The sequence below is a fragment of the Strix aluco genome, chromosome 7, assembly GCF_031877795.1.
Source record: "Strix aluco isolate bStrAlu1 chromosome 7, bStrAlu1.hap1, whole genome shotgun sequence".
Classification (NCBI taxonomy): domain Eukaryota; kingdom Metazoa; phylum Chordata; class Aves; order Strigiformes; family Strigidae; genus Strix; species Strix aluco.
Genome location: NC_133937.1, coordinates 23,111,528 through 23,124,856, shown reverse-complemented (window position 1 = coordinate 23,124,856; position 13,329 = coordinate 23,111,528). Strand labels below are relative to the sequence as shown.

Genomic DNA, 13,329 nt, shown 5'->3' with positions numbered 1-13,329 from the left:
ACAGCTACAACAAAAAAAGATACTTAAAACATGTCTTTGTCTTCACTGTAACAGTTTTTCCATTGTACCATTGCTCTTTGTCAGTTTTGGCTGCCTTACTTTCACAGATCTTCCTCTGCAACTTAATGCAGCGATGTTTGAGGCTAATGGTGGCTGTGGATATGTTTTGAAACCTCCTGTTCTGTGGGATAAAAATTGTTCAATGTACCAGCAGTTTTGTCCATTAGAAAGAGATCTTGATAATAAAGAGCCAGCTATATATTCTTTAACAGTAAGTACATTAAAAGGGAATTTCATACAGCCAAACAGATAGAAGTAGACAACATTTAACTACAGTCTTTAACCAGCATTACAGTCACGCTTCTGTATGAAAAGATTGAACCCGTAATTGTTGCTTGTACTTCTGAAGTACGTAACTTCTGCATAACTAACAAACTGGAGGGGAAGGGAGCAAATAATTGTCTTTATTTTATTTTACTGTCTGGTTTGTATTCTAGTTACTTTAACTGTTTCCTTCACAATATTTGTCAAAACCCAGTCCTGAAAGCATTTTCCCTGGGACTACACAACTGTGTAAAATTATACGTGTGCCTGGATGTTTCAAACGTTTGCGAACACTTGAGAAGCTACACAGAAAGGCATTATGAAAAACTGTACTGAATCTTAGAAAAATATTTTTTTTAAGTTATATAATAAGATACATAATTCATGGATTTGTGGCCAAAAAAAATGTATTCTAAGAAGCTAGTCCCTTCCAGGAAATGTTTCAGAAAAGTGAGATTCATAAGAATCAAAATTCTCCCAGCTGGGGTAATTGCACACCTAATTCTTGTGTTGTATACGCCAAAGCATGCCAGAGGTCAGTGCCATCACCCCTGAGTAATGGAGAAGAAAATTTGATCCTTTTTGACTGTGTTACTGGTACATTCTTTCTGGATTAACTTTCAGATGCCTTGAATGGTTACACTCATGATGTATAGTGTATTTTTTTCAGAGGAAAGATACCCTAGCAATGGCATGGAGGCGGGGGTTGAAGCAGCTCTGCTTCAACTGCCCTGGCAATTACAAAAGTAGAGGAGTGTTACAATTAAATCAGCATGTTAACAAACTGTTCTTAGGAGTGTGTTAAACAATATTTAGCTCAGGATTGTGACAGTGAAAGAATTACTCCACTAATTGGTTTCTGTCTGTACTCCTCGGCTTCAGATTGTGTCTGGACAGAATGTCTGCCCTAGCAATAGCATGGGCAGTCCCTGCATTGAAATCGATGTGCTGGGGATGCCTCTGGATAGCTGCCATTTCCGGACGAAGCCCATTCATCGCAACACTCTCAACCCCATGTGGAATGAACAGTTCCTTTTCCGGGTTCACTTCGAAGATTTGGTCTTTCTTCGGTTTGCAGTTGTTGAAAATAACAGCTCAGCTGTAACAGCTCAGAGAATCATTCCCCTAAAAGCTCTAAAAAGAGGTACAGTATAGGTTGTAGTGACGCCCTATGCCAAAATGGTCCAGCAGATTCCTGGACTGAATCCTTCCAGAGGGATATTTTTAATCATCTGGTTGCATTTTTCTAAAGGAGACAGGGAGCAAATATCAGACAACATGTTTGCCCTGGCAGTATCATGCTGATCTAGTAGCGGAAGGCTGCCCCAGTGACTTGTAAAAAGTCAGATCCTGTACTGTTGCAGAGACTGGGCATCTTGTATGCAGTTGCTCCGATCCCGAGCTGTGAATGTGACATTGTGTTCACCTTGAGACTTGTTGCTCTCTTAGGAAATGTGGAGTGGTTTCACTCCCTGCCTTGTCCTTTGCCCAAGAAACTGCTGTATCTGGTGATCACTGGGCAGAGGGGAATTGCACTTCTTGCAGCCATGGCTGGAGGAGAGGTGAAGGAAAGGTGAAAAAAGGTGAGAGAGAGAGATGAGGAAGCATCATTAATTCTGTGATACCTGGGGGAGGGAGTTTCCATATTGTCAGCAGCTCTTCGGTAGAACTGCAAAAATACTTTCATATTCGCTTCATGATACTGTAATACCACACAGCAAACTTAACATATGAGGAGATCTGGCCATAGACATGCATTCTCCCAGTAAGAATTTGTCCTTGTTTCATTCATATTCTAAAATTTAGCTATTTCATATATGAATATATTGAATATTACCGCAAAACAAAGGTAGGCAGCTATATGAGCCACTCAGCAGATAATAACATTTGGGTTACACTGTTGTACAGACAAAGAGTGTTAATGCAGTGCTTTAAATCCTATAGGTTTGGAAAATTGTAGCTATAAATATAGCAAAGTTGAGTTTTCCATTTATGAGACTTGTGTACTAGGATGTGGCAAAGTACTTACAGAAGGGTTTTTTCTCTTTAGGCTATAGACATGTCCAGCTCCATAACCTGCACAATGAAGCATTAGAAATTTCTAGTTTGTTCATAAACAGTCGGAGAATGGAAGAAAGTCCCTCTGGAAACGCTCTGCCTGCATCTATGGTAATTTAATTACTTTTTTGTGAATGCCGTTTATTCTTGTCGTAATGACTACTATGGTCTGAAGACTTCTAGAACCAGACTGTTCAAAGATGTTAGCCCCTAAACCTGCACATTTTTCAGAAATACCTCGATGCCTAACTCTTTTGGGCTTTGGTGGAAGTAAGGTTATCCCATTGGGCTGAAACTGTGGGAGGGTAAATCTTTTCAAAGTTGGGCTTCTGGTGTATTTAGGTGTAGCACAAGAACTCCCGTGCTGCAGAAGGAGTGTGGTTGAGCAGTAAGGTTCCCAGCTGCCTCATGGATTCCTTTATGCTTGAATCATAAGCAATGCATTTGGGACAAAAAAAGAAAGATGCAAATTATTAACAAATTAGAAATGGTTTGGAGGGTAAAACGAAGCAATAGATTTTCATCCAGTAATTTGTACACTGAATCCAAATAGTCCGAGCACAGCTAGAATGGATAGTGAGTGATGGAGGTCTACCCTTTGTCCAGTGGCAGTTTATGCACTCTCACTGGAAAACTTCCTTTTTTCTTCTTTCTCTTCAGCTTCAAGATAGGGTGGAGTGCAGTCTTTTGGGGGGGTTTTTAATGCCTTGATCTGTAGCATAAGAGCCATGTATTAACTGGATAGCCTTGCTCTGTCAAGGTCCTTACAACTTGTGCATACAGTTTCTTTTAAGTAACCTAAAAATAACATGCTTGTGTAAAAACATGCAGTAACCTGTTGAATGTTGTCTGAACAGTTGTTTAGCATGGGGGAAAGGAAGACTGCTGGGACTTACAAAGTGACAATTCATGGAATTCCAGGCCCGGAGCCTTTCACTGTTTTTAATATAAGTGGCGGGACCACGGCTGCACAGCTTCTCCATCAGGTAAGCTGCCCGCTGAATTGCAGACTCTAATTGCAAGAATCCACACTAACATCATTCTGGACATACGTCTCCCCGCATTTCTCACGTGCCAGGGTCATTGTAGTTCATCACAGGAGGTGCTTTAGAAATGTATTACTGTGGAATTAATTACATTGCAAACAGAGTATCATCAGCGAAATATTCTCAATCTTGGCTTCAGAGAATGGTTTTATAATCTTAGAACATATTCCCTGTTAGTATTTTAATATTTGGGCATATGCAGATGAGAAAAACAATCTTTCTGACCAACAAAGGCAGTGGGCTGTCCTTTTACAACAAGGGCAAACATTTCTGCGCAATTCTTTGAACTTGAGCACCATAGGAATACAGAGTAAAAGTTAGAGGGCTAAGTTCATGAGCAGAAAAACCAGTTAACTCAACAGGGATTGTTATTCTAGCAGTGGGAAAAGACTGTACTGTCCTAGGATTATGAATAAATTGTCTGGCCAGCCAAACAGGACAGAAATAAGTTTAAATAGTACTGCCTTGTCTGGAATAGTTGAACTGCTTGGCTAGGCTAAAGAGAACAGTACATTACCCTGGAGTAAAATATCTGAATAATAAATAGCACATCAGAAACCTTGCATGCAGTATCAGAATAGTTACTGATTCGTAAAGCTTCCTTATTCATTCTCATTTATAACTACTAATTATGCAGTGTTTATATTTAGCATTCTAATTGCTGTGTGTTTATTGTGGTCTGTCTTAGCTCTTGTCTACCACAAAAGGCACCGAGTCATGTGCTGCAGACTATTTTCTGATGGAAGAGAAAAGTTTTATATCTAAAGAAAAGAGTGAGTGCAGAAAACCACCATTCCAGAGAGTGATTGGTCCTGAAGAAGGGCTAGTGCAGCTTTTGAACAGTTGGTTCCCAGAAGAAGGATATGTTGGAAGGATTATCTTTAAAACCCGAGAGGAAGTAAGTCTGTTTTAGATAAATTGTTATTTACAAAGGTCACTAAAAATAGCTGTTAGGATCAGGAAACAAAAGGGTGCAGTGTTTGTTTCACTACTTGGTGAGTAATGTCAATGCTGTGTACATTGTTTAAAAACAAATATAGGTCTTGAGTAAGCACAACTAGACTTTATACACCTGTGTTAGACTTAATTTGACTTTGTTCAGCTCTAGTATCAGCTGTATGGTGTTTAATCATTATTGCTTAGCCAATGGTTCAATGCCACTAGCTTACTGTTTTGACTTATAGTTCTAATTTGATGCAAATCTAGATTTTGACATGATAGGAAATTAGTATAAAGATAATAGTTAATACCAAAGGATTGTAGATAACAGAACTCCAGACTACAATTATCAATCAGTTTAGATGTCAGCAATTTCTCTGTTCAGAAAAATTAGAAAGGATTTTAGTATTAAATCTAAAAACCTCAAAGGATGATTAAATTATCAATGATGGCCTAAAATAATGAAATAGGTGATTTCTTTTAATTTAAAGGAGGAAGATGGAGCAATTACTTCAGTTTAAACTATCAGCAAAACATCCACAGCTTGAAAATATACTAGTGTCCAGGCTTGTGAGAGAGAAACAAAAAAGCAGGAGAAAGACACTTAATGATCTCATTTTTAGAGGCACTTCCTTTGGTCAGTTCAGTGTATAATAACGCTTGCTTTATCTGAACATAGTAATATTTGTACACATCTGTTTATATACACAGATTTCACATACACAAATGACAGAGATCCTCTGGGATCCTTTAAAGTGAAAAAAATTTATTTTTAACTGATCATTTTCATACAACTTTTCATAAAGCTTCAATTTGACAAATTACAATTATATTAAACAAATACGTATTTTGTTTTCCTCTATTTCTAATATCTGGAGCAAAAATTACTAGGTAGAAATTTGTTTGTGGAAATAGTAGCCTGCCTACTTCAGTTGACTGCAACACTTAAGTGTATGCAACTACAAACGTGTCACTGCCAAACCCCATTCTTTCAGAAAACATGGGTTAAAATCTTAGTATATGTGAAAAATATGCTGTATTTTTGCCCTGTGATACTAGCAACTCAAAACATTATCTATCATTTTGAGCCTTTCTGCAGGTAGCAGCCTCAGATCTTGGAGCTAGAAATGAAGCTGCAAACAAGGAGTGGGTCCACTTGTAGGGTGTGTGATACGCAGCCCATGTTTACAGCTTATGAATTCAAGCTATGTTACAAGAGGTTGGAGAGAAATGCTTTATCTGAGAGAAGGTGCAGGGAGGAATTCTCTCTAAAATCTGCAGTAGTCATAGAGCCTGAAAAAGGACAGAGAAGCAGCCTTCCTCTTGCTTCACAGGAAAATCTTCGTGCAGACTTCTTGCTCTCTAAATTCTTTTGGCTTTAGTACAGGGACAAGGAAAGAAAAGGACACTTACCACCATCTCCCATCTTAATGCCACCATTACACACTTTTGCACACATAAGGAAATAAAGATTTAAGTGATAATTATTGTGTAATGTGGTACTATGCATACGTCTCCATTCCTTGCCTACTGTGAAAGGTATTTCAGACATCAATTTTAGAAACATAAGTATTTATTATGAGCAATAGTTTCTTGTCAAAAATCTTCTATATAAGACTTGCATTTAATGAAATGGACACGGGGCCAGGCCACAGCAGTCTCCAGTTTTCAAGTGGTAAAAAATTTTGTGTCCACCAGCTATTAGTCATCTCTCTGAAGTACATGAATTTGGCTCTTCTTTTTTCTATAGAATTTAAATGAGCGAAATGTCTTTCAAGAAGCAAAGGAAGATGCAGCCATCAGCTCTGAGGATGACAGTTTCTTTGTTCAGGTACATGATGTCTCCCCAGAGCAACCACGCACCGTCATCAAAGCTCCCCGCTTTAGCACAGCTCAGGATGTCATACAGCAGGTAAGCAGCACGTTTCCAGTTAGTAGGTCTGTAACATGTAGGGTGGAGGCTGGTTTCACACAAGACCAGGTGGGGTTTGTTCTCAGCACTACGCTGAGGAATCACTTTAGTAACCTGAATCTGAAGGAATGCCTTTTTTTGTTTGTTTGTTTTTTTTCTGCTTTTAAACAGACTCTTTGCAAAGCCAAATACTCCTACAGCATTTTGAGCAATCCAAATCCAAGTGATTATGTGCTTTTGGAAGAGGTTACAAAAGAGCCAGCAAACAAGAAGTCCTCAACATCTAAACCATCTCAGAGGATTCTCTCTGATCAAGAGTGTGTGTTTCACGCCCAAAGCAAGTGGAAGGGAGCAGGAAAATTTATCCTTAAACTCAAAGAACAGGTTCAGGTAAAAGATTAAATACTTTGCAGCAGGTTTCATAGATGGTGTACGATCAGCTTAATGGGAACCTACTTTCAGTGGGAGGGAGGATGGCATTTCAATGGCGTAAGGATGAGTGGGGAGAAGACTACAGCAAAAAGCAGATTCCTCTTTTCTCCACACCTGCCTTACTTCTTTTTGTTATAAAACTGCATCAGTTACATCCAGCAACATGATTCCCTCGTAGCCTGCAAATGCCGTGGCCATCTTTCTCTTTTGCTACCAGCTGTTTTTCAAAATCTGGCTGTGTGCGCCGTGCTCCCCATCCCAGTAAAGCAGGACTATTCAAATGGGCAGAACTTAAATAACTACTGGAATAAAGTCCCCTTTATTCCTGCTCAGTGGAAAAGTTCTGTTGCTTTATCTCAGGCTTTGGAAAATGGCAGGAATGAAGTATGGGCCTGCTGGGAGAAGGAGCTGTGTTCTCCCTTCCAGCAGATGCCACCAATCCACATCAGTTGCTGCTTTAAAGGAACAGTGTCATAAGCACAGATTTTTATACAAGTTTATAACAAATTTGCTAAACCTATCTTTGACAATGCATAATTTTCTATTAATTTATTCAGAACAATCAGAAGAATGTGCTTGGCTATGAAAGCACAGCTGCACTGAATTTCAAAAGGGAGACCTGCTTAGAAATGTGCTTCATATTAATTCCATATTTCACAGTTAACAGCCTATTAAAACTACTACTATGATATGATTTTTTTTTTTGCAGGCAGCACGAGATGACAAAAGAAAAGGCATTTCCTTTACCAGTGAACTCAAGAAGTTAACCAAGTCAAGTAAGCAGTATCGGGGATTCATCTCGCCACCTCTGCAGGTGTTGCCAGACAGTCCACAGAGCAAGGATGAAAGGTCTGCGTGCAGTTTGACTTTTAGTGACATTATGGAATAATAACCACCACTGCCTACAGTACGGTCTATTCAGGTATGAGATATTGATTCTAACTCTGAGCAATCATTTAATACATGATTTAGAGAGTATTTTTTTTCAAAGTTGTAGTTGGTTAAACCACAGTGAGGTACAAGGGACTGACAGAAAGATCCATAAAAACCATATACATTGGTATGCATAGGCACAGTAAGATCAGTAAGGTCTCCAGTTATTTATTACAGCATTTGCTACAGTGAATCAGACTGGTGTGAAGACTGCAGTTTCACCCACTTCCTCTGCCCATTTAAAAAAACAAAACCCAAAATGTTCCATCCTGGTTGATTTTATAGTATGCATTTTAATCAACTAACTGTGCTTAGTTAATGATGTCCTGTTAGTCTTTTGCTCTGGGCCAAAGTAAATAGAAGTATCCAGCAGAGATTGTGGTGTTATTTTTTTATTACATGCATATAATAAAATCATCAGGATTATGATCTCCTTTTTAGCAAAAACAAGTTTATAGTGTTAATTTCTCTCAGTGGAAATTTTGCCAGAAATGTTTAAACATTTTTACTATCCTTTCTGTATCTCTTCAGTTTCTTCCATCTTCCTTGACCTAAAACAACAAATGAAATACACAAGACTGTCACATTTATGTGAAGATAGTACATGTAACTTGTCCACTGACCTACACTATACAGATATTTGCACAATGCTACTACAGCGTTGAGGTACCATCTGGGAAGTTACAGCTCATTGTAAATGAAGAAGAAATCTTTTTCAGTGTTGATAATCCCATCTCACATATAGCAAATTTAAGATTACATTTTTCTTTCCACATACACCTAATTATTAAAGCATTATTTGACATGCAGTTATACTACTGCTAAATCATTAAATTAACAGAATTCAAATAATATTTTCATTTGCAAGATATTTCAAGTATGAAGGGACAAATTTAATACCTTATTTCTAGGCTACTATAAAAAATCCTAAATCAAAATAATCTGAATTCAAGAAAAGTGAAGTAAATTATGGAATGATTCCAGTCACATTCCCTCCTCTTCTCAATTTTTCTTTCTTTTTTTTTGAAAACTGGAATTTACATCACTGAATCCTTCTGTAGTGCCTTTGAAGGAACCTGCTGCGGACTGAACTGGTCAGTATTTGTGTGCCCTGTGCTGCAGATGCTTAATCCAGGATTATTATTGCCAGATTAACAGCCAGAATCTGGGAATCCTAAATGGGATGTTGTAGATTGGAAAGATGCCTGTCAGCTCTCGGAAGAGTCTTCTCTTCCCGTATCTTCACATCTGCAGATTCTCGGTAGGCGGATGAAGAAGTTTTCTTGGACTCTATGTTGTAAACAAACATGTGTTGTTGCCCTCCCCTTTTTAAACAAAAGATAATTTTAGCCAGTTGCCTTTAGAGAAACTGAAGGCAGAGAACCAGAGTTTTCTTTTATGTGTATTATATTAAAATAATGCACTTTTACCTGAAGATTTCTGTTAAACACTGTGTTAAGTGATTGTAAAGAGATTTAAATATACTGTAACTTCCTTTGCATATCTGTTTAACTTTGGTGAATATACACAAAATGCTCAAATTATTTATGTTTTATCTACTTTAATGAAATAATGTACAATAGCTAAAAACACCTAACTGGTAGTGATACTTTGACAAGGAACAACATTTTCTTCTTATAAATTCTAGTTTTCCAGGCTTGTGTTTAAAGAATATTTATTATCATGTTTCTAAGTACATGCCATTGTATAATATATTTATCATATACTACTTTTTAGAAAATGCAGAATTTTTACCTCTCTCTGGATTTAGAGGAAAAAATGTTTTGAACTTTTCTGGTTGTTTCTTTTCAGCACAAAATGTTTAATACCCAAAACTGACCAAACTCAAAACAATGCATTGATAAATGTAATTAATATTTTGAATTCAAAATACATTTTTCCATACAGTCAGGAAATGTCTTTTTACTTGTCTGTTAAACCCAGAGAGTATAAAGAACTCTTACACTATAACTCTTGACATTTTTGTTTACATAGAAACACTGTTGTGAAGTTTTACGTTTGCTGAATTCATCTTTTGATATTTAAGTTAGTTGTGGTTGTCTCTTATTTCTCCATGGGAGTTACTAATGTGCTTTGTTAGTTAAAACAATCCATACCAACATACAGGGGCACAAATGAAACAACTGCTGAAATCAGTCATCCCTTTGATTTCCCACAAGAAGTGTATCTGTGGTGAATAAATTGCTCTGCACATGTTTTGTCTCCCTAGAACAATCCCTAAATAAAGCATTTCAGTTACCTGATGTGACTAAATCGGGAAATGCATGAATACAGAGAGTGATTCATGCACTCAAGTTATTCCACCATCAACTTTAGCACTCAAGCACAAAATGCTGCTGCTCCTATAAGAGAAGCTGCATCAGGCAAAGGATAAAACTGCAGTGTAACTAAACTGAGGTTTACTTTTGGTAGTGTAAAGAAGTTACAGGCAGTAGTCCCGTGACAACCAACATACATCCCCGCCCCCAGTAATTAGAAAATTAAATAAAAGAAAGCAAAGTCAGTAACTGGCATATAAACAAGCAGACAGAACCGGCATTCTGTCACTAGAAGCTATGAAGTCTTTCACTATACACTACAGAAAATGTCTATAAAGTAGCTATTACCAAAGCAAAAAAGTGCCCTCTAGAGGTAATTTCCAGCTTTCAGGAAAAATAACCACAGACGCACAAAAAGGTCATTTCCCTGTGGCATATCCTCCCAGAAGCCATGCGCTTCCCACTGCTTATCCTCAGTACTGATGTAGCAAAACAGCACTGGGCAATTCAGCAACATGATCCAATTAAAACCTCAACCACCTCCTAGCTCACCCACTTCACACGTGTTACAAATCCTAACTATACAGCCAGCCCCTGTAACCATGAGGTATGCTCTCTCCCTACCCCACCCCATGGCACACACGTAATGCCAGACTGATACTGAGTAAAATGTTAGAAGTGACAACTTACCCATAGCTTTATATGCATAGTTTGCTTTGGAATACTTTGGAATTACTGGGAAATACTTACATCAATCTACTGCACAATGCAACTAATGCAACTTTTTTTTCTTAATTTCATTCTCTTTTATTTTAACACAGTAGCAGTTTCTCATCACTAAGAATTTTTTCTTTTGGTGTTTTTATAGCACTTTAGAAACAATACTCACTTTCCTACAGAGTTAGCCCTTACCTGTTTGGCTTTTTTTTTTTTTTTTGTTATATTCAGCAGCAATGAAAATAAATTCTTAACATCACCTGCAGTATCACAGTAGTCTGGAAGACACACTTGCAAATTCATTAGATTCAACACAGACAGTTCTTACACATGCTGTCATCCACTAATGGTTTTTTGTCACATAGATTTAAAAAAAAACAAAACAAACCCTTGGGAAATCAAGGGACAACAGTAGCCATGTGACATTGTGTAATGCAGGTCTAACAGTAGCCTGAAGTCCAGTAGCAATTTAAAACCAGTACTTTTGTACTACTTCTGCTAATACAATCATTTTCTAGCTGTGGGAATAGTTTATTAATATTTGTATCTTCCTCAAAGTCTAAAGTTGCTTTTGCTGCTGTTTATTACAGTGAAAGAGAACAGCAAAATACTTAACTTTCTATTAAAAACCCCCAACTTTATAGGCATGTAGACATCTGGAATTGTGTAAGGCTAATGACATGTCATTAATGTACATGTATCAATCACTTAATTTCAAATTTAGGTATTGGTAAACCAAGTAAACTTTTGTTGATGAAATGTGGTACATTTGGGGTGAAGCTGGAAAGGAGTACAATATCCTTCCCTTTGTGTTTGTTCCAAGTATTCTAATCATGAAAATACAACACCATTTGAAGCATTAAACAGTTTTGGTTTTTTTAACTTTTGTGAAAGCCCAGTTAAACATATTTCATGTGCTGAGTATTATTCTAATAGGAAAGTTTATTCTGCTTAGCCACAGATTTTATTTCTGCAGGAATACCTGTCCACACATTCCTATGACAAGACTGACAAAATAACTTTGTCCCTTTCTGGCTGGGCTTGGACATCAGTTAGGAAAATACATTTATTTTTACATTACAAACTATTTACAGGAAGCAGCTTCCAGGATAAAGTTTGAACGAAAGGAATGTAAATAATCAACACCTTTGAGAAACATGCAGTCTCTGAGTGGTAGCAGGCCTCAAGCTGAACAGTTTACAGGTGGAAATCTCACACACTGTTGCCTATTGGCAAAAATACAGAAGTATTTTATTCTATACTACTTTAAAACCAGTTACTTTTCTACCAATTTCTTACATTTTCCTTGCATAGCATGTTCTGTTTGCAGTGGTGTGATTGTCTGGGACAAAAGCTGGGCAGCCACGGATCCTGGCCCTGCTGCAGGACTAGTCAGTTTGCAGGAACTGGGGCATGCCAGGAGGTACTTCCTACCTCCTGGAGGGCTTCCTGTTCTATCTTACTGATCCCAAGTTTAGCAGTTAGAAGAATAAAAAATACTGTGTCAGTTGTAATTTTTAAAACCCAGTCACATTATTTTTATTGCTACAAATATTACTAGATGAAGTTATCTCAATAGCCATCTTTAGAAAGCTGTCTGCCTCTAGAATCACGTGCTTTCACGAATTAAAGACTTTAACATGAAAATCTCTAAATATTTCAAGAACATATTCTCTTACATTCATAGTTTGTCTTTAAAAAAGAAGAACTTGCTGGTAGCTTTACATTTCTGTGAAAGGTTGAGTCTGCAGCTTCTGAAACTCAACTATCCTGCTCTAGCTCTCTGAATGTTTCAACTGACATTTGGTTTTTAATCACTGGCTGTTACTATTTCACTATAAAACTCAGTTTACTTTTAGGGTAGCCCACTAAATGTAACAATGGCAGCGTTTTTTCCTCTCTGTGATAAATATTTTGTAACTTCAATAGTGGTAGACATTTGGCAGAGTTAGCAAATTAAACACAAAAATAAATAGCAGTAAATAGATTCCACTCCAATACACGTATAGGGTATTTCAGAATGACTTAGCTGTACAGTTACCTTCCTCTGCCTCTTAAAGCACGTCAACATATTCTGAAAATGCAACATCACTATGTGCCAGTCTTTATATTGTTTGGAAACTATGTAAAATGAACAATTTTAAACGTGACTTTTCCACCTGGACTATTTTCTCTCTGCTGACTTGAAGAATAAACTTGTATTTGTATATGTTGTAAAAAAATAAATGATTTAAGACATTGATTCTTTGCTTTTCCCTTCCTGAACTAACAAAGTACTAGTAAATGGCCCTCATGGAATTTTTCAGAATTTAAATCACATCCACATTTGCAAACACTTAACCACTAAAAGGAGCTACTCAGAAGCTATGGGAATGGCAGCCTAAACAGACAGAAACACATGTATTACCATCAGTATTATGTAGGCAGTTTTGTAATCTACATAGTAAAATTTTCTAATCCATTAATAGATAGATGCCTGTTCCAAAAATGTTTGTGAATGTTTAACTACTTGAAATTTGGTGAACTAGTCTGATTAATACTAAAAACATGTATTAAAATAAATACATTACTTTTAAAAATATCTAACCACCATAAATCAGGATAAAGGACTAAATATCCTAGAAAAAAAAAAATATTTTCTGATTATTGTAAGTTTCCAAAACACAAAAAATACAAAAATATACTAAAT

At 37.1% G+C, this 13,329-nt stretch overlaps 1 protein-coding gene across 4 annotated transcripts in view; it reads left to right on the top strand.

The window, feature by feature from the left end:
- PLCE1 (phospholipase C epsilon 1) overlaps positions 1–12,882 on the top strand; it is a 164,515-nt gene extending 151,633 nt beyond the window's left edge. For all 4 annotated transcript variants that reach the window (XM_074830927.1, XM_074830926.1, XM_074830925.1 and 1 more), the window contains 9 exons: positions 108–271; positions 1,207–1,468; positions 2,375–2,493; positions 3,240–3,368; positions 4,117–4,326; positions 6,118–6,279; positions 6,451–6,669; positions 7,421–7,633; positions 8,706–12,882. In XM_074830927.1, coding sequence (XP_074687028.1) covers positions 108–271; positions 1,207–1,468; positions 2,375–2,493; positions 3,240–3,368; positions 4,117–4,326; positions 6,118–6,279; positions 6,451–6,669; positions 7,421–7,600 — 1,445 coding nt within the window. In that variant the 3' untranslated portion in view covers positions 7,601–7,633; positions 8,706–12,882. The remainder of the gene's footprint in view (positions 1–107; positions 272–1,206; positions 1,469–2,374; positions 2,494–3,239; positions 3,369–4,116; positions 4,327–6,117; positions 6,280–6,450; positions 6,670–7,420; positions 7,634–8,705) is intronic.
- Positions 12,883–13,329: the final 447 nt, after the last annotated feature.